At 36.2% G+C, this 22,649-nt stretch overlaps 1 protein-coding gene across 1 annotated transcript; it reads left to right on the top strand.

Annotated features, from left to right (window-relative positions):
* The first annotated feature begins 7,997 nt into the window (after positions 1–7,997).
* Positions 7,998–19,053, top strand: tmem134 (transmembrane protein 134). Its single transcript, XM_028458736.1, is given in 9 exon segments — positions 7,998–8,194; positions 10,825–11,083; positions 13,181–13,248; positions 13,356–13,367; positions 13,369–13,440; positions 13,513–13,589; positions 15,757–15,801; positions 18,613–18,666; positions 18,736–19,053. Coding segments are annotated over 8 exon segments (627 nt in total). The 5' UTR covers positions 7,998–8,194; positions 10,825–10,867; the 3' UTR covers positions 18,819–19,053.
* Positions 19,054–22,649: the final 3,596 nt, after the last annotated feature.

Raw genomic sequence — 22,649 nt, 5'->3', positions numbered from 1 at the left:
AAACTGAAAATGAGAAAACCAAGTCAGAAAACAGAAACACTGAAAGAAATGATTATGCCAATTATTAGTATAATTAAATTTATGTCTATTTGAATACTAACCTCACTATTAAAGCATTGTAAATGCATAAATTAATATTGATGATTTAAAAAAAAAAAATAAATTAAACATATATGGAAATATTTATTTAGTAATGACATTCCAACAATGCACAATATAAAATAAAATAATCTTCAACTCATAAATGTTATACTAATCTACAGGCCTATACAGGACTCGGCTGCTGAAAGAGATGTACACACTCCAGTAGAGTAGGTGATGATATGCACCTACTGAAGTTGGTTGCAAAATGCCATTAACCAAGAAACAAACAAAGAGAGTCAAATGAAATATGTTACCTCATAACACAAAGTGCATTAAAGTTGTCTATCACAATAACATCTGTGATAAACGCTGTGTGCGTCTCCGAGCAGGTTCTTCTCCTTCTTTGAGACGTGGATCATTTTTTGTGCGCGCTGCTTTAATCCCATCTAAGTAATGATCTTTATAACGTGGACCAAGTACAGTCATGATGTAGTTCTGAGGATCTCTGTGAAACGTGCGCTGACAGATTCTAAGCCGAATTCCTGCTGCTGATAGGCACATGCATCGCGGTGTATAGGGTCCGTGTTTCAACACAGAGGGCTACACGTTGACGTGACAGAAACATAAATCACATTTGAGTGTGTACTTTTCAGAGTTTTCACCCCTTGTCAAACTCTGCTTAGAAGACGCTTTAGCACTCAGATGTATTTACGTTTGTGACATTGGTGTTTTCTTGCATCATCCCATCTTGTTTCGGCCTGGTTGTTTCTGTGAATAAAAGTGTTTTCGAAAATGCACTTTTGGGCCATTTTGGTGCATAATTTCTTGTAATCGGAGCGTCACCGGCTTGAATGTAACCAAGGTTAGCAGATGTTGAGAAAGTTCCTTAACCTTAAACTGCTCCCTGGACGTTACACCTGTACACACAGTACATGACAATACTGAGGATGTTTTACGAGTCAGTGCGATCCTCTACGTTGTTGTTTGCTCGGGGAGCAGACTGATGGTGGCAGACTCAACGCCCTCATCCGCAAGGCCAGTGACGTTGTGGGGATTAAACTGGACTCTTTGGCAGTGGTGACAGAGAGGAGGAGCCTGTCCAAGGTGAAGGCCATCTTGGTCAATGAGTCCCACCCACTCCATGATGTGCTGGTCAGTCCCAGAAGCACCTTCAGCACCAGGCTGATCCAACCACGGTGCTCCACAGAACGCCACAGAAAATCATTCCTGCCTGTGGCCATCAAACTGTATAATTCATCACTGTAAATTCACAGCTTGATTGTTGTAAATATCTGTATAATATTTGTATATTATTATTATTATTATTATTATTATTATTATTATTATTATTATTATTATTATTATTATTATTATTATTAATAATAAAAATCTTACTTTATTTTTTGCTACTGTAATGTGTGTGTATCTGATCCTTATGTTTAACAGTCTTTTACTTAATTATACACTTATTTATTGTTTATTCTTTCTTTCGTCTTTGCTAAATGTTTTATTGTTTGTGATTTTTTTTAAGTGGCTGTAACATAAGCAATTTCCCCCTGGGATTAATAAAGGAATTCTGATTCTGATTCTGATGACAATAAAGGCTGGTTATTATTATTATTACACAGTTATGTTTTACCATAACTTTGTACCCAAAGATTTTCCAGAGGTTTACTCTTGGATTTGGATAAGGATTCTGCGCTGGCATTCTTTATGTCAATGTTTTTCGTTTCTTGGACAACTGATAACCATTTGCATTCACTCTGTAGAACGCCTGACTCTTTAGACTAGCCGTGATTGCTTTAATCCTTTTTCTGAATGAATACAATAGAATGATACCCAATTATTAATCTTATTCTTGCTCATGGCCGATTTTGTTTTGTTTGTTTGTTTTTTTTTTTGCTTTTTAGAGAGCGGTCTTAACATGGACAAACTTTAATTGAATTTGTTTTCTTTGTCTAAATAAAACAGGGGAAGCACTCATTCATCTTAACCACAAACAAAGGCCAAATGAAGTGAAGAACACATTTGTCTGCAGCTAATATGCAGGTAAATAAAACACTTCTGAGTCCAATTGCTTTGTCCTCACACACTGTGAGTGAAGTCTTTGCTTTTTCTTCTCGTGTCTTTGTTTGGTCTGAATAGTCTGGTTTTAAACATTGGGAGGAGAAAACAGTTAGTCATGTTTTATTCTCCGTGCCAGCGCACTCAAGACAAAGCTTAACTTTTGTTCAAACAGTTTTGAAACTTTAGATGAGACCTTTCCCGCTGCATCACTGTGCTACATCTGTGACTGGGGTTCTAATCTATTTACATAAGAACATTTCTGTATATAAACCACTAACTCCTATTGGAATAAGTTCATTTGTGTCCCTGAAAACAATAATGTATTTTTTTAAAGCTAGGTTCAACATTTAGGAAAAACACAAGCTTTCCAAAACTGTACTGAAGAATTCATTTAGTATAGAATACTGGCATGCTTGCAATACATTTACAGACAATTGAATAAACTTGATTAAACATTGAAATATGCAATACTGAAGTGGTCCCCCAACCATTGGGTAGTATTAAACACCTTGCATGGGGTACTTGGAAATATTTATGAATCCCAGACAGTGCTCACCAAATATTTCAGCAAATAATATTTACATTATTAATGCACACTTGAAATTAGTTTTTTCCTCAGTTTTACTAGTAAATACTAGTTCGATCAGCCTAAATATGATTAATATTTAGCCGCAAAAAGTTAGAAAATGCTAGAAGTCTGCTCAACTAAAGGAACAAGAGGAAATCTAAAGTAAAAAAAAAAAAAAAGTACAAAAACTGCACTGTTCTTTGTTATGATTATTTTTAAAGATTCACTTAATTTCATTCTGTATCAGAACTTTAGTAAATTGAACAAATGTCCTTTCTGAATAAGAATGTGTAAAGCTCTCCTCAGCCTCCTGAATACCTGGACCGTCGTTAACACACACACCCAAGTCAGTACACATTGCCTCACACACACATTCAAACTTACACTATCCTGAACTCAACTAACTGCACAAAGATGAACACACAACCTGCAGTGCAAAAAAACACACTCAAATGTCCAAACCAAACAAGTCTGCACACAAACACTCACCGACGTATCAACTTTTTTTTTTTTAGAGTGAGAAATATGTGTATGACGTGAGAGTGAGACCGTGTGTGTCAGGGTTGGCAGCTATGGTGCAGTTAAAAAAAACAGAAAATTATATCAACTTACACCCTCCACGCTTGTACTTGAGTCATGACGTGTTGGTACAGCATCGACCGTGCTTTATCCAGATTCTTTGAGGTAAGCTAGCTCATTAGCCTACGAGCCATGTTTTCAAAGCAGTCCTCTGCGAAATGCTGGGTACACACATACTGTACATACATGTTTACCCGCAAAGTAAATGGTGAGGGCGGAGCTCCATGCAGGGGCAGAGGGAGGGGCAGTAGGAGGAGTTATTCATTTTATTATGTCATAAACCCAAACTTCCCTGTCCGAGAGCAGATTTCACAAAATATGGCGCAAACAAATGATGGAGGAATCATACACTTTCACTTTTGGAGCCTCAAAAGTAAGCTATGGATATACATAATACAGTTAGCAAACCATGAAAAACTTACATTTGTATGATATTGGACCTATAAAATTAAGTATTGGACATCAGTTAACCAAAGGAATACCAGACTTTGATATATCAATATTGGTTATTGGCAAAAACAAGTTGTAAAATATTGGCATATGAGTTAACTGTCGAATATCCAATATCATGCATCCCTAGCACGGATACAGTGAAAATGTGGATGATACAGATGTTTTGATGCACTGATCAATAATGCATTTATTAAAAAAAAGCTTTTGAATAAATCACTAAAAGCAGTCATTAATAATGGTATTCCTACACAATTTACTATTTCTATTTTCTATTTTATCTAACGTTTATCTTTACTATTTCTATTTTCTATTTTATCTAACGTAAAAACTGAAATCCAGCATTTTACAAAGCACCGACATGAGTGGATTCAAGTTGGATCAGTTTGAGTACAGAATGTTCTGTATCACCTCAATTTCAGAGTTGCAATGAGGCTTCTTGAAACCTATCAAAATAATTATTGGTGATACCAGTCAGAGAGAAAACTGCAGTTTGACATCTCATCTGAAGTTGCTAATAACTTGCATAACTTGTGGGCCAAAGTTGATTTGAAGAATTAGAATGAACCCCAAGATTAGGTTGAAATAACGGTGAGGAAAAACAACTCTGAATGTCCTGTAGTGAAGCAGTATAATTTCAAAATCTGACCAAGGATTTATACAAAGTATATAATACAATAAAGATAAAATGTGAACACATTTCTCATTTCCCTAAGTATATATGCACTATTACGTTGTGAACAAGCATCCATGAAGGCATCGACTTTAATAAATGTAACCCTTTTGCCACGGCTCGTCAAATAGGACACACTTTATTCACCAGAATATTAAAGTATCTATCCTTTTAAAATCAGTGGCGACATAAAATAATATACTATACCTTAATAGAAAACCAAGATATGTCACTGTAACACTTTAAAATATGCAACATTAAACAACACAAGGCAAGGCAAATGTATTTGTATAGCACATTTCATATTCATGATTCACTTTACATGATCAAAAAGTGCAACAGAAAACATTCAACGGCTTAAAATCAATAGGAACATTAAAGTCTGCAATTTTTCATTTTTTTGAAATCATCAGTAAAATCATTTGAAACCATCAACAAACACATGATGAGTTTGTTCCACTTCTTTGCAGCATAGCAACTAAATGCAGCATCACCATGTTTACTGTGAGCTCTGGGCTCCACTATCTGACCTGTGCCCATAGATCTGAGAGACCTATACACAGTATCTTGGTTTCTTTTTTCCTCACGTCTTCTTCTTCTTCTTCTTCTTCTTCTTCTTCTTCTTCTTCTTCTTCTTCTTCTTCTTCTTCTTCTACTACTTTCCTGTCGCTCTACACAGGGTCACAAACTATGTAATTTTTATATTTTCAAATATTTCTAAAACCTTTGCAGAATTATTTAAACACATGAAATGTACATATTTTGTTGTGTTTTTAACCTTCTTTAGGAAGGGCTGGTGATGGTCACAATTATGCAACAAAACATGCTTTGCTGTCTTAAAAAGATTGCACTTCTTGTAGTGTTGACCTTTGACACCATGTGCAGACAAGGTAGAAAAACAAAATACAATAAAAAAATAAATGTACATATTTTAGCTACAACTTATCGATGTAGTTAAATAATATTAATCTGTAACTTCTTAAAGTTCCCTTAGTTTTAAACATTTTAATAAGACACTAATATTATAATCAGGCATTTAATAAAATATAACTCCCAACAAAGTAAATAGCAATAATACTGATATTAATCAGGTAATTATATAAGAAACTGGACATGTTCTCTTTTCTGTAATGCCAGACTTACACATAATGCAGCAGATCATCAATTATATATCCCACAGATACTAAATTAGACCTGAGCCATTGTGTATGTGTGTGCTTTTCTTGTTTTTAGAAGCTCTAACGCTCTATGTACTGTGTATCTATGGTTACAAAGCTAATCGAGGAGGGGGGACTTGGTCAACCACGTGTCAGACAGGACCACATGATTCATCAATGTTCGTTGCCCTACATCCAATACTTTCCATTCAATTATTGAAGCTTCAGTCATTAGCTCAGCAGTAAGTTGTGACACCCTGACCTTTCTGTGGCTCCATCAGAAATACATTTTTGATGCAGTCTCTCTCTCTCTCTCTCTCTCTGCCTAACCACAATAACAAGGGCAATTATGAGAGACAACCAGGGTCATTTATTCACTTGTAAGTGATTTATTCATGACGGACGAATGATAAAAAGCCACCATCCTTCTAACGGAAAAAGGTAGGTAGGAATGTGCTGTCACTTCAGCTAAAATGTAGTTTGCTCATAAAAGGAGATATTATCAAACAAATAAAAATTTAGCTTTTTCCTTCAATACTACACATTAGCGTTTCTTCATCTCCAGGGTCGGTGTCAGACGATGGAGGTCTGAAACGTTGTGTGAAGCCTTGGGCGAAGGTTTGAAGCTGTAATTGCTCAAAAGGTTCATTTCAAAACCATTAGATAAAAATGTGATGTCGATAAAGTTTATGTATGATATTATTGAAAAGCAATTTAAGGAAAAATGAATACTGAAATATAAATTTAAATTAAGTACAAAAATGGTACAAAAATTATCCATACGTAGAGAAAGTGACAAAAAAAAAAAAAGAACATGATCGCACAATTCACAAGACATGTAAAGATATTCATGTATTGAAAGTTAAGAGCTTCTCATGAAATGCGCCCAGGAGAACAGCTGAAACATTTAAGTGCAATTCATAAATTGTTACAGAGGTTGCCCATGGCAACAGTTTTCTAACTAACGAACATGAGGCAGAACAGTGAGTGCCTTGATAAATTGTTTCATGAAATATTCAGTGTCCCACAAATGTATATGAATATCTGCATTAAAATTTTAAACCCTTTAACCGTGTTACATGAATCTGAGCCTTACATGGGCTCAGAAAATACACGTTTGAATCTCTTATACACATTTCAGTTACATTCCTAATAAGAACAGTTGCTAAGGCTTGCCAACTCTCTTATATATAAATTAGGAACATTCATTGGGAGTGGGGAAGCAAGGGTGAGATATAAGATCAACCACAACCAAAGGACTTTGGTAGTGTACAGCAGAGATGGGCAAGTATATCACAGCGGGGGCCACAAAAATGTGATTGTCTTATCTTTCATGTCAGCATTTAGAATAATGACCAAACTGAGCATTAATATAGGAAACAACAATGGGTTAGGTGTATTTTTGTGGTCATTTTTTTGCATTTCATTTTTGTTTTAAAGATGATCAGGATAAATGATCCAGTTAACTGTGAAAATCCAGCAAAGAGGATATTTGGAGCTTGATGAAGGTGTGTGCTTCCCGAGTGCTCAAGTTTTGTGTATTTTTGTAGCCATTTTGTGCATTTCTATTGTCATTTTAGGTATTTTTTTCTGTATTTTCATGTCATTGTGAGTTTTAAGAGTCATTTTGTAAGTTTTTCTTACCCTTTTATGTGTTTTAGGAGTAATTGAATGTGCATTCTTTGGGTGCCAAACAACATTAGACTGTGTTACATCACTGACAGAACAAAATGACTACTATTTTAAGGGGTATTGAATTTTTTATTTTTTTGCCCTGGGATAAACTGTTTTAATCCAAATGTTTCAGCTTTGATGGTATTGTTTTGTTTAAGGGAGGGTGTCAAACTAATTTTAGTTTCAAGGGCCACATACAAACCAGTTTGATCTGAAGTGGGCCTCAGATTTTACGCAGCAAAAAGATCAACTTCAACATCAATGTGCCCTAGTTCACACTTCCAGGTATAAATTACATATAAAGTATATAAGGCCGACAATATCCAAGCATTAAGTGACCTTAAACTTAAATTCACTTACACTTCCTTGATATTACCAACAATTGTTATTTAATTTAGTAGAATAATTTGAATAAATTTGCAGAATATTTTGAAATTTACACAATGATACATGTTTTTTCTGTCATTTTTACTTTCTCCTGCAGATCAAAAGGGCCAGATTTGACCCCCGGGCCTTGATTTTAACAGATGTTTTAAGATAAGTAATTTAAACTTGGGTGTGTTCTGTCTTTAAGGAAGTTATCTACTTTGAATATTTAAATAATCAAGAATGAGAAAACAATTTAAATGTGAGTAGACAATTAAAATAAAAATATAGGTCAAAAGTCAAAACATGGGTCGATCGATGTGTCATTATGCGATTAAGCGGACTGACGATAGACGACCCGCTCTGTGGGTCAAATCAGCCCAGAGTAGTTGATAGACGATGTCAGAAAGGGAGTGACGGTTTAAAAGTTGTCCTAAAGTTTTTCTCGAACAACAGAAACTACGGTTTTTGGTCCTGTTCGGCGACGCGGAAGCTTGTGGAGGAAGAATACAAACATGTGACCAAGAGGTGGTGAAGTGAAGTGGAGCCCGGAGGAGACCGAGGAGACGTTTACCAGTAAGTCTTTCCTGCTGGTCATCTGATGTAGTAGCGGAAAGAAGGCAAACAATGGCCGGGGCCGACAGAGAGCACAGGCCGCAGAAAGGCACATCTACCGCTGATTTTACATTTTATAGTTTATTCATGTTTGAAGACAGCACACTAGATGTTGATTAGGATATGTATTTACACGTAAGATGACAAAAAAACATTCGATAAGACACTGCGATAAGTTACTACGACTAACTTAGTCTAAGAAGAAAATCTATCAGTCAGCCATAACTCTTTATATCCATCTTCATATTGTTGTGTGGACTGAGCTTTTTTTTATTTTTATTTTATTCATTTTTATTTATTTAATAGTAGAGGATATATGTATGTTTACAAATGGTCCATGGAGTTGCATAAAATATTTTAAAACTTTCTCAATTCTGGCACCCTTCAACATATTTGTGTGTTCTATAGTTCAAATATCGGTTCGATATTAGTAAAATTACTAAAATCTAAACTTTTACTCATTTGCAGAAAATTGTTGTTCAAAGTATGAATAATAAATGCGTCTGTAATGAAAATAAGTACAATTTGTGCTGATATCGTATAAACCAATACTTAAGGTCACGATATCAGTGTCGTATCAGAAGTAAAACAAAATAAGTAACACCAGATTTTTAAAGTTTATTCAACAACAACAAAAAATCCTATTTTATTTTTTATATTTCCTTTTGAGATTGGAGGAAAATAGTTATTATGGTTATTTTCTCAATCGCATTTATTTATGTATTTTTTCTTTCCAAAATTATTAATGATAGCATTATCGTAGAGCTGGGCAAAAAATCGATTTAATCGAATTTGTAGATAAAAGTTTTTCTTTATTTTGCAAATTCGAGTTAAATATATATATATATATATATATATTATATATATATATATTATATATATATATATAGATGTTTTTTCCCCACCACACAGGTTTTTTGAACTTTTTCGCTTTGTTTACTCTTTGAGTAGGCTATGTGTGTGCCACAGGCATGTTCAATTTTTTATTCGCTCTATGCTGAGATGCTCAGGGAAGAGTTTTTTTATTTTTTAATTGTAACGTTATATGTTATAAAATCTGTAGTTATCTGATTCTTAAACAGAAAATTTAAGCTACTGTGAAGTTGCTGTTGCACTTTTTGCTTAAACCTGGGTTAAAGCATGAAATTGTTGAATGACAGAGCCTCATTTACTTTTTATTTTGGGATTATTCTTTGCATTTTAACTCTTGAGGACAATCACAGCAATAAAGATGCACTTATGACAATATATCTGATGTCTGCAGTCATTTTTAAGTGCATTAAAAAAAAATAGAAAATTGACTCGAAACTCAAATTTTCTTTAAAAAAAAATTGGAGATTTTTTTTAGGCAAAATCACCCAGCTCTATGTTTTTGCATATCATTAACATCTGGTAAGGGTGTAACAATTATGGGCTTTGAAGTTCAAATGAGCTGTGTTAGATTTAGGGGAAAACATTTGTTTTTTCATTTGAACGTAGAGAGTGTACGATCGAAAAGTTAGAAAATAAAAGAAGACATGAGAAAGAATTGGCATTTTCACATCAGATTTTGTAATAGTAATAATAAGCTGTTGCCATATATGTATACTAGGGATGTAACGATTCACTCAACTCCCGATATGATTCGATTCACGATACTGGGTTCACGATAACGATTCTCTCACTATTTTTTCATTTACAAAATGGGACTGTAGACAAATACTGTTTTATTTTCCTTGTATTTTTCATTGTCAAAAGAATTACTTGATAAACTATTCAAAACAATGCAATTTAACTAAAAATAAATCTTGAATTAAATAAATAAAGGAATAATACAAATGAAAATGAAGCCTATTAATTTAAATTCTGGCTCTATAATAAACAATGCAAAACTGTATAATAGTTCTTTTCTTTTAAAAGTGCAACTGAAAATGTATTTTGTGCCTTAACAATTGGACTTTAAAAAAAAAAAAAAAACCGTCATTGCACTGATTTACGTCATATTTGTTTGGACCAGCAGAGGGCGCTGGTAACCACAGTGGTCGGTTGGCATGCAGATATCTTGCAGTGAAGAAGATAAGCTATGCTAGCAGACAGAGCTAATAGAAAAACGTGACTTTTACAGATATTTAAGTAATATTACAGATATTCTTTCGGTGCTAAAGGGGTAATGAATCATTTATTAACATATTTAAGAGTAGAAGGCAGCCAGAAAGAAAGTATTAGCAGACTCCGCCCGCCGCCAACACTTCTGGATAGCGCCCTCTGCTGGTTAAGAAAAGTACTGCGATTCAATTGTCAGAAAATCGATATCAACCGTGATACCTATGAATCGATTTTTAACTGCCTTACAATTAATCGTTACATCCCTAATGTATACAGGAGGTGTCTCTGCTTTTATCCAGTCCCTGAGGAGCAGTGGTAAGCTGTAGTTATGGGTTTGCTCAAGTTCTCACAGTAATGACCTGCGTTTGATTCCAACATCCGTCTGGTTCCAAACCAGCTTTCTTAACCATTGGGCCACCACTTCTCCCTGCAACCAATCTGTCCAGATGAATTGGGATCTAAGCTCCAATAAAATGTCATTATATATTTTCTTTTCTATCTACCAGTGAAATTTAAGCTCCAAATCATTGGGATGTAACAGGGATCGCCATGGCAACGCATTTCACCATTGATGACGCCTTTGCACTGGATGGAGATGATGATGGAGCTGTGTCTGATGGAGACAGGGACACGTGGGCAACGCGAGACAAGGACCGCAACGGAGGAGAAATGACCTTTGGTCCTCTAACGTTCTCCAAAGCTCAGACTCCTCCGTCACCTCCCGCTGCTGCAGGCTCACCTGAGCACAGTAATTTGAAGTACCAGGTACTCACAAAGAAATGTAGTTTTAGTCCTTGTACACCACTGTATGCATGCATATACATCCACATTTAGCCACCACCTTCCCTGATCAGTTGTACAGGTACTGGCAGCCTATCCCAGCTGACTCAGCACCCAATATGGGTTGGCACCAGTGGTTCTCTCTCTTTTTTGGAATCGTGACCCCATTTGATTTCAAGAATTTCTGGCGACCCTCAAGACATTTTTTTCCCCGTTTCATTTATTTGTTTTGTTTTTTCGAGCAGGGACAAGAAACAAAAACAAAAGGAACAAAAATACTCTTTGTGTACAGGAAGACTAACAGAGAAACAGTCAGAGATGGTCAAAACAATATATAAGATCCACGTACACATTTTTGTAATAATATGACTGTTCAAAAGGGAGTGGGAAGAAGAAAGACTTTTATAATCCCACCCCCATTTCTTAATCACCAAGTTTCGTCATATTGCTTACGCCAGTTTGGACTTCTAAAAATACACAACAAGTACTAAACAGAATCTATCTATCTATTAATTACAGAACCGTGTGTGTGTGTGTGTGTGTTTGTGGAGCGAATATCTCACTGATGCGGTGTCTGGTCAACCTGAAAGTTTTTGCCAGCGTGCGCTTAGCACAAGTTTGTGCATCCATTATTTTGGACTTATTTGGTGTTGCAAAGGAAAGGTTTTAACAGCATCCTAACACCTACAATAAACAGCACTAACCATAATATCACACCCACACACACCATGATTCCTCTAGAAATGTGAGCCACACACATGAATTATAGATGAAGTTGTTCAGTCTGCTCGCTAAGTTATATCTGTTTGTATATTAATTACTAACCTTGGATGATAATCACCCCTGCACTAAGAAATGTTAATGCTAAATAAATAGTTTTATTTGTACAAATTTCTGTCTTTTTTTATCAGATTCTACCCAAACCGCAGCATTGGTGCAAACTTTATCAATTTATCATGCACATGTTCCATAGAAATAAACCAGGGAAATAGCACACCCTATGTTATTTTGCACCTGTAAATATACCCCTTTATAACACTACAGAGTTTGTACATGTTACACCTATTTGTACATCAAACCTTCAAACATACTTATTTGGCTATAATGAACTGCTCTACTTAAGCCCCCACTATATGATACATACTTCCAACGGGCACTGTACTAGTAGGAAAAAATTCAAAAACTGACTAACTAATAATCAGTAACTAAGATATACAAGAATACAAAGCAAAATACCAACAATGGTAAGGTAATATATTCACATATTAAAGACAACACAAACCATCATGTAATTGACCATAAAAAAATAAATGTAAAACATGTTTTAATCATATATTTTTTGTAATTATTAAAAATTTAATTACTAGACATTTCAGGTACCCACTGAAAACACTGGGTTACGCCCTAGGTTGGCTTAAAGTCCATAACGCACACAATTACACAGAACTGCCAACTGAAAGCTGGCTTAAATAGTAAAGCCTCCTAATCCTGACTGGAAACTTCAGAAGCAAAAAGACTGAGAATTCTTAATTGTGTTTAATTTGATGACAAGCACAAAAGTGAAACATATTCAAACCAATTTGATGTGCTAAACAAGAGATGAGATGCTACATGATTAGGACACATTTAAAAGTGATGCAACAACAAATCCAAATGAATCGATAACAAACCACATTCAACCCTGAAATTAGTAGAAACAAGCAGACCCTTCTTTTGTCATTTGAATTGTGTAATCATGTTGTGTTTTTGATCATTTGTCTTCTACTGTTTTTTATTTGTGTGTGTGTGTGTGCGGCGTGCACGTTTTGACAAGCACTACTATTAATCATCCTGAATTCTTTTGGCAGTCATTGGTTCTATTGACAGAAAAATGCTGGAAATGTTTTGGCATTGTCTGGCATCAGAAATAGACCCAGATGATTCAGACCAACGAATTATGTCGGAGCAGAATTTCTGAATCAAGAGAGAAGAATCAGATTCCTTCCATGTTTTATGCACAGCTGTGTATGTCCACATCTGTTTTTCTCTGATACGTTTGATACAATTCTTGTTGACTGCTTTCATTTGTCATTCATTCTTTAGAATTTAGAAAATGAAGACTCTATGGGCAGCACTGGGAACTCGTCTTTCAATAACTTCTTTAAAATCAGGTAGAGGCTCTCCACATGGGTGTCTTGGTGGCGATCAATTTTCTATGCTTCCTTTGTAATGGTGAGGTGACACTTCTTCTCCTCTCTCCCTCCCCCTCTTTGTACAGTGACCCTGCCACTCTCCTACTGCAGCTCCCAGTGGTCTTTTAGCACATTAAGTTCTGTCACTCAGCTCTCAGCGCACTGCTGTGGGTAAGTGCTAACATTTTACCAAGGCTCTCGCAGAGACAAGGGCGACAATTAGTGACTTGTCGTGTTGCTCAGGTTGGCGTCTCATCCGCTAGTGAAGAAAAACAGAAGGGTCGTCCTCGCTTCATTTCTCCTTCTCATAACTGGAATCGGTGAGTCATAAAACACAGAAGGTGCAGGTTTTTTTACAAAACAATTCACTGATATATTCAGTCATATATTATTCTTTTTTAGAACAATAAACAACCCGTGTGAAACCTGAAGTATTATACAGTTAAAAGGTACCTGTAGTGAAAATGTGTACAACGAAAAAATGTTTAATGTATTACCAATAAACGAAATATGTGCATCTTTTTATAAAGACAACACATTGAAAAGAGTTTAGAACGATTTTATACCTTCGGGCATGATCTATGCTGAGCCGCCATTTTGGACAGCATATGATTCTCATTCGTTGATCTGCCTGGCCTGTCGCTTTAAATAAATGGTGCGTTGTGGAAGTTAGAGGCGCAACAGGTCTGTTTACGGCGTGGGAAGTGTAGTTTTTCTGTTGGCTCTCATCGTGAAGCAGCCATGTGTAAGCTCTCAGTGATAAAGGGCACCATCTAGGTTACCAGAAGAATAAATATCAGCTTTCTCACCAACTACCTGCTTCTTGTATGTGGCCCGGCGCTGACTCAGCATGCAGAATTAGCCTAACAGACAGAGCTGTCGTTACCAGCAGAAACACGGCTGAATAGTTAGATGTTGGAAGTGCGCAAATATGGCTAGCAACTGCAATGAAAGCTGCGTGAAAGGATATCTGTTCATGGATGGGAGGATGCACCGAGGATTAGCACCTAACGGCGCTATAACGAGCAGGTGAACGGAAATAGGAGGGAACCATCAGGTGGGGATGCAGTTATTGACAAGACAGCCACCCATAATATCCCCTGTAAGCAGAAACATAGCAGCACTCTGAATAAGTACGTTTATGAACTGCATTGAGACTTTCTGAGAATTCTGTTGGTACTGCATCTGATTTCAGACGTAACTTTGGCTTGGTGCCCATTAGCCTAGCCCATTAGCTTAGTCCGCAGATCCCTCTCAGAGCAGCTCAGCTTTAAGTGTTCCTCGCATATCACCCAATTTGGTACAAACAGAAACATTTTAAGTGTGTGTCCTGTACCGATATCATGGATCCAACATCTGGCTAACTCTGACTTAGTGTCGTTATTGGGCTTAGAGACACTCCGCCATTGTTCAGAAACTGTAGACCAATGGAACACTGTTGCCTAGCAACAGCTCACAGGAATCAACAAACATGCATCATATCCTGTCCAAAATTGGTGACTGTCCATAGTTCTTGCGCAAAGGTATAAAATTGTTCTAAAAAGTCCTTTTAATGTATTTTTTTTTTTTATAAAAAGGTGAAGATTTTTTGTTTATTAGTAACACAAACATATTTTCTGTTTATACATTTTGACTACAGGTATCCTTTAATAGATTTATTTCTATTCAACAGAAGAAATGCATTTAAAAACAGTTTAAACGTGAACAATGGTAAATAAATGGACTAAATGGACTTGATTTTATATAGCGCTTTATCACCACACTGAAGCAGTCTCAAAGCGCTTTACATATCAGCTCATTCACCCAATCACTCTCACATTCACACACCAGTGGGACAGGACTGCCATGCAAGGCGCTAGTCGACCACTGAGAGCAACTTAGGGTTCAGTGTCTTGCCCAAGGACACTTCGACACATAGTCAGGTACTGGGATCGAACCCCCAACCTCTCGATCAGAAGACGACCCTCTACCACCTGAGCCACGGTCGCCCGAACAAAAGGCTGTGTGGGTTACCGATTCAAAGAAAAGACAAAAACAGGAGAAATCATGAGCCTAAATGTTAAGCAACCACTTTTAATTAAAATCTACACGCCAGGAATCTTTTCTTTTTCTTTTTTTAAATGAATCCATCCCTCCAGCTGTAGGTGAAGCCTCCACATGCCTGCTTTATTAAAGTGTACCAGGTCGAAAAACACTTGAGAGGGAAAGCCGTTGCTAATCCAAGTCATGTGATAGAGGCAAAAAGAAATTCATGACTTTTCTTCAAGCGTTTAGTGTCCACATGATTGCAATTCAGTTCCATTGTGATGATTTTGTTAATAAAATAAACTATTTACTTAAAAAAAAAAAGCCATATCATGTTTTTAACATTCTTAGTCCTTTGACTCCATTTCTTAAAATGTCACAAAATAAAGGTTGAAGAAATACATGATTTATCATAATGCTGTTTGTCTTCACTGAAATTCATCCGTCTGACTTGTGTCTCAGCTCTTATTTTCACAGGTGTCGTCGTACAGCTGATTCAGAACGCAGGTAAGAACAATTACTTCTAACAGTTTGGGATTTACTGTATGTGCAGCGGTGTCACCTCAGGCCTGTCTTTTTCTATTTAATACTAATCTTAATTTTGCTTTTAACACATTTTGCTTGAAAATCGCAGAGCAAACACAGAGGCATGTGTCAACTGTATGTGTTTTCTATGCATTCAAAATCCATCCTTGGGTTCCTCTAATCACTGCCTCTTGTCAGTTTACAAATCGAAAATCTGTGCCTCAACTTTGCACTTTGAAGAAATTGGCACACACTGCAGAGCTGAAAGAAAATGTCACCGAGCTGAGTGCAAAGTAAATTGTTCACTTAATTTACCTTTCAAAAAGCACTTGGGTGGGAGGACGTGCTGAGGGAAACTGCTTTTCTGCTGAGTCAATCAATCACTTCTACCAAGTCCACTGTTGAAAATTGTCTTGTCAAAATTATTGGCTGGTATTTAAATGGCACGTGACGCCTATTGTTTTAAACACCATTGTATTCTCTGAAAACTCTTTACTTTAACATTGTGTTTTTCACTTCCGCCTGGCGCCGCTGCTGGATTTCAGCAGCGCGTGACGTCAGCTCAGGAATCCTCAGCTCACAGCGATACGTCCGAAGCACAAGAAAGTTTGATTTCTGCCGAAATTCACTTCAAAAAATGATTTCCCTTCATGCTCCGATGAATTTAGTTGAGTTGCAGATAGAAATTTAGCTGAAATTAATTCAGCCTTCTCAATATGAGGATCACAAATAACAAGGCAGAGCGCTTTGTGATTGCTTAATTCTTGTCAACCTGGCAACACACGCACTCCACCATAGCCAGTACTCAACAACAGGGTTGGGGTTGATTTACATTTTTCAATTACAATTACGTCCTGAAATTATCCATCTTCAATTACAACTCAATTATGATTTCGTTCACTGTAATTTTAATTGTAATTGGAAAAAAATGCCAATTATTATTTTCCCCCTCAATCACTAAAGTCCAATTACAATTAATCACAATAGCTAAACGTTTAATAAATAAGCCCATAAAATGTAACCTTCCTCTTGTGTTAGTCTCTTATGATAACAGGTCGGTTTTGACCCATGTCTTAAATCAGCTGTAAAATACACAAAAAAATATATTTGTTTTATCTCTTGGTTACCTTGATAGACTTCCTTATCCATGAAAATATTGGCATTAATATTTTTGGTGTGAGCGTCTGAGCCTTTTTTCTGTCAGTATACCCCTAGATTTCAATTATTTTTAAATTGGTAAAATGATTCCCAAGAGAAGTGACAGGTAGTGGGAAAAGTTGATATGAAACATATTTTAGTGAATGTTAACTACATACAGTATGTGTAAGCCATGTAACATGGTTCCACGGGTTTGCACATAAAGAGTAACTAAACCCCTGCTTTCTCCTGACCTGCCACGAGGAGGGGAATTCAAAAAAGTCCTTGATTATTACTATAAAATCTCCAATGAACAATTTATGCTATGTTAACTAGCTACTCATTACTCAATATACAGTACCTCTCTATTCACTCTTCTCTCAGTCCAATCTACTCACCACAGATTCCAGAGTCCACAGGTGTTAGTTTTTAGGCCGGGCTATCGCACTCAAAATGCCACTCACTTTGTTCTTGTTCTTGTTGTTCTTCTTCTTCTTGTGTACACTGAAATTTGGTATAATTTATAGATCTCTATGTGTTGATGCTCGGAGCCCGATTTTTTTTATTTGGGGCTCCAAAAAAAAAAAAACAAAAGCCGATTTTGCATTTATTTGCCAAATTTTAAGACGGTTGGTGGTACCAAATCATTGGCACATCACGGGGGCGCCAGGGGGACCCCAGGGGCCGCATTTCCACTACTCCTCTGTTAATGCTCGTTGAATCGGGCTGTAATTTGATATAGGCATTCTTTGAGCGGATGTCAAGTGCCTTTTTTGAAAGGGGGGGATGGGTTCCCGGGGGGCCACCATCTTTTCTGGTAATTTCTAAATGTATCAGAACATAGTCGTGTGATATATTGTTTCAAAGGCAGTTCGACTTAGATTATGATTTTACGTTGCACAATTTCATTTGTTTTACTCAATGGAACGGAGTCATTTGACTGAATTCTGGGGAAGGTGGTACGTGCTATTCGGCACGGAGACGTTCCGCGGGCCCGACCGTAGTTCATCAGAACTTGTTATAAAAGGGGCGGGGCTAACAGTGCGTATTTGTGAGGCAAGATGGTCCCAAAATATCACATGATCTTGTTCTTAGCCAATAGCAAAAATCAATTCTAATAGCCTGGTTTCAACTCATAGAGGGCAGTCACTCTGACATTTTACAACAAAATAAAATATGCCAAATTGAAATACTTTGACTGAAATGTTCATCATCAAAGGATGATTCAACAGCACTACTTCATACCCAAATACATTTCTATTCAGCAGAAAAAAGGTTTTGGGGTTTAGTTATTCTTTATTTGAATTGAATAGAACAGTTTTCATATTATTTTCATGCTAACAATTACAATTACAAAGTCAATTATCTGAACTCAATTACGGTTACAACAGCAATATTTTTTTATTATATAATTTCCAATTACAATTACATCATAAATGTAATCAATTATCAATTACACGATCACAATTGTAATTGACCTCAACAATGCTCTACAACGTGCAGCCTTCTTAGTTTGTGTTATTGAACTGGTGTTAAAAACATACCCTGCATGACTCCAGTGTTACTAGGATACTTAATGATAGATGGGTGGGTTTATTGATTGATTGATTAAATGAAGGACTGATTGAGCTGTTGTTACATTGTACAACTCCACAGGTGTTTCGAGTGCCATCTTCTTTGTTCCTGGGATTCTTCTCTTCATTCCTGGAGGTATAATAAATCCTTGTCACATTTGTACAAGGTTTCATTTTCTTATTACCTGAAATGTTTTTCCTTTAGTGTACCATGTCATCTACATCAGCTGTGCTGTCCGAGGCAAAAGAGGCTTCAAGTTGTTCTACCTACCTTATTTTGAAAAATGACTCTTTTTTTTTTTCCCCAAATGTTACATCACAAGTGTTTTTTAGCTATGTTAAAAAAGTTTGCCGTTTGTCTTTTCGTTATCTTCTTGTATTTTCTTGTCATTGTAATGACCACTGAAGTTTCAACCACTCAAGGACTACACAATGCTTTCACTACTAATAGTCTTGCCTGTGTGTTTTTTTAATGATGTGTGAATAATGACTGTGAAATTACAATAAAATCATATATATTTTATCCTTTGTGAGATAGATTTGTTTCTCGCCATTTATACACATTTACAAAGGTTCACACTTCCATTCAGCAATTAATCAAATTAAAAAGAAAAACTTCATATTGCATTGCAATGCATTGCTGTCTTAAAAAGATTGCACTTCTTGTAGTGTTGACCTTCGACAGCATGTGCAGACAAAGTTTAAAAAAAAAAAAAAAAAAAGTAATATTTGCCAATACAGAAAGATCAAAGGAAAGTTTGCCAGTCTGGAATCAAACCAAAGCTTTCTTTCAGTCGGGCAGAAGCTGTCTGACCCTTAGTTCACTTCTTTATTAAATTCATCTTTTAAATGAAGAAAGAAAGAAAGCCATCTCAATCTGAAGCATTTTGGTCATAAATTACATTTACATATTTATTGCTAAATGTTGATTCAAAAGTAAACTGTGTTAAAACTAAGAATCATCAGTGAACTTGATCCTACACCTCTGGTTAATTCTGTATTTTGCTTTTAATCTACGGTTAAGGGGGAAAAAAAATCATTTCTAAATCTTATTCTGTGCTCAGCTGCTTTCGGAATAGATGATAAATGCATAGTGCTGAAACCTCACCAGCAGGACGCCAAAACCACAGCACAGACTGCTTCGCTTCTGAAACCTGTACTCTCATCTGTAATTTATTATCAGTTTGAACGGAGTCGCCTCTTATCGTTCACTCAGATGTTCTGCTGATATTTTCAAAGCCTTCATTTCTGAGTTCACATCAAATGTCAAGCACAAATAATTTAAGCCAATTTTAGGAAAAAAAACTGTCATCTAAAGAGTAGCCTTACTTTTGGAAACCATTCGAATCTTTGGATGTGCAAACTTGGACTCATCTACGTTTCCTGAAAGTTGATATTTATTGTCAAATTTAAGGAGCTATTAACATTAGTAAATACTGGCTTGGAACTGTGTCTTCTATTCGACTAAGTCTCTACGTTGGGGGTTGTTTTCAAATCCTGCAACTGTTGAACCAACAAATCAATAACCACATGCTTTTGACACCTACGTACATGTTACATCTCTACAATTTTTCTCATTCAAGGTCTGTGTAGATGACAAAAGGCTTTAGCTAAAGTCTCATCCCCTACATTCTGCAGCTTGTTTTCCACTTTATCGATGTTTTGAAAATGTCACCATTATAGATATATACTGTATCTATAATGGCTTCTTTAGAGTTTTCTGTAATTCAGGAGCTCAGTTCTAAATGGAAAGCATTCAATGTCACAGCAGGGAAACAAATGTGCTTTGTTGCAGTTTGATCCATAGTTGCTGCTGGGTTTTATGGCTGGAAAATAGAATGAAGTATTGTTATTTTCCAGTTCAACACAAATTAAATGTTAAAAAAACGGGGTCTTTTTTTAGGTGATTGAAGTTTCTTTGGATATTGTTTGGTTATTGATATGCAGACATACCAGTATGAGTGTATGGAAAATTGCTAGTTTAATGGGGATTGTAATGTGCAACTATCCCTGGGGTTTACAAAGAATTATGGGCAAATAAGGACATTTTCAGTGTTCTGTTCATTCAACATAAATGTCTCGGTTATTACACATGTCAGAGAACAATAGCCAGACTGGTAGAGGGCAAACTGGGTCATGCAAATCTGTCTTCATAAAGAGTAGCAAATTACCTTGTTAGCACATGGTTTATAAAATCTCTAAAGAAAAAGATGCTGCTCTCATTGTGTTTTTTTTCCCTACATTTTTATATTATTATACAAAAATGGGTTGTGTGTTCTTTTTGCTCTTGTACAACTACTGGGGGCATGGAATAAAACATTATTTTTGAAAACCATAAATGACAAAACTGCATCCATTTTTTGAAGAATCCGTCTGAAATAGTTGGCTCGGGAAAGAATAATAACCGAAGGGATAATTATCTGGCATCATTTCTGATAAAAGCAGTGGCTAAAATTATGGTTATGAACATACATTTTGGTTAATAACATGCCATTGTGTCCAATAATAGACTCTCTGTTGTGCACTGGACCACATCTACACCTGCGACCCCAGGCTAAAAGCAGGTATAGATGATGAGACGGGGCTCTAAAAGAAAACGCAGGAAATTGTTTCTCTAGAAACAAAAAAACCCACATAAACTTTAATTTTGGTCAAGTTGGATTCTTCAGAAACGAATCATTTTAAGAGGTTAACATTTTGGTACATTTGTCTTTGGGTTTTTTTGAATCATCTTCAGTTCAGTAAAAGTACTTTTTTAATGTTTTTTAATAGGCATGCCTAAAAAATTATGTAGGAATCTTTTTCAGATCAACAAACCAGGTATAAGCTCGTTTCAGTATAGAAATAAAGAGAATTATGGCACACCATTTTGATCTTTTAGTGGTGTTTTATAATTTGAAACTGGTCTTCACTTCATTTTATTAGTCATTTGCAGTATGAAAACCACATTGGGAAAAAATGTGCAAAGAGCTCAAAGTGCACTGTCAACATTTAAAAATAAATTTCACAATCAAAATACTATAAGGTAAAGTACTGTACAATAAAGAGTCACATAAAGCCACATAAAATACTTTTAGGGTCAATTTCTGTACAATAAATTACAAAATTAAAGTGCCTTGTTTAGAGTCATCACAGCTTGTGGGAAGAAACTGTTCGAATGGTGAGCAGTAGAACATTTGATAGAGCGAAACCTTTTCCCTGAAGGGTTAGGGTTAGGGTTAGGTTATAACCTAACTCTAAAAATTGTTGCGATATTGGGTTATAACCGAACCCTAACCCTAAGACGCTACGTACTTGTACTTCAGTAACCGTACCAATAGTACCGGGGGTTGTCCATACGGCAATAGACACTTTCTTTTTGAAATGCTTCCTTCAGGGAAAAGGTTTCGCTCTCTCAAATGAGTTAGGGTTAGGGTTTGGTTTAGGTTATAACCCAATATCGCAGCTATTTTTAGAGTTAGGGTTAGGGTTAGGTTATAACCCAATATCGCAACAATTTTTAGAGTTAGGGTTAAGTTTAGGGTTAGGGTTCGGTTTAGGTTATAACCCAATATCGCAACTATTTTTAGAGTTAGGGTTAGGTTATAACCCAATATCGCAACAATTTTTAGAGTTAGGTTTAGGTTATAACCCAATATCGCAGTAATTTTTAGAGATAGGGTTAAGTTTAGGGCTAGGGTTTGTTCGGTTTAGGTTATAACCCAATATCGCAACAATTTTTAGGGTTAGGTTTAGGGTACGGTTTAGGTTATAACCCAGTATCACAACAATTTTTAGAGCTAGGTTTAGGGTTAGGGTTCAGTTTAGGTTATAACCCAATATCGCAACAATTTTTAGAGTTAGGGTACGGTTTAGGTTAAGGTTTAGTCTTAGTCACGCAACCTAAACCGGCCAACGGCTGACCTATCACATGACCTAAACTGGCCAAATAGGGGTTCTGCGTATGGATAGAATGTTGGTATATTGATACAGCAACTGTACGGATTGCCACTGCCTTTCAAAAATCGTCGTGGCAGGGTGGCCTGATGCATCATTCACAATTTGTAAAGCTCGATTTAAGAGTCTGGCTTTATGTGTGGCCTCCAGGAGTGGCAAAGTACAGCCAATGGTCCTGTTGGC

This window comes from Gouania willdenowi, chromosome 1 (assembly GCF_900634775.1).
Source record: "Gouania willdenowi chromosome 1, fGouWil2.1, whole genome shotgun sequence".
Classification (NCBI taxonomy): domain Eukaryota; kingdom Metazoa; phylum Chordata; class Actinopteri; order Blenniiformes; family Gobiesocidae; genus Gouania; species Gouania willdenowi.
The sequence above is the reverse complement of the archived record's forward strand: the minus strand, read 5'-3'. Positions and strand labels throughout refer to the sequence as shown.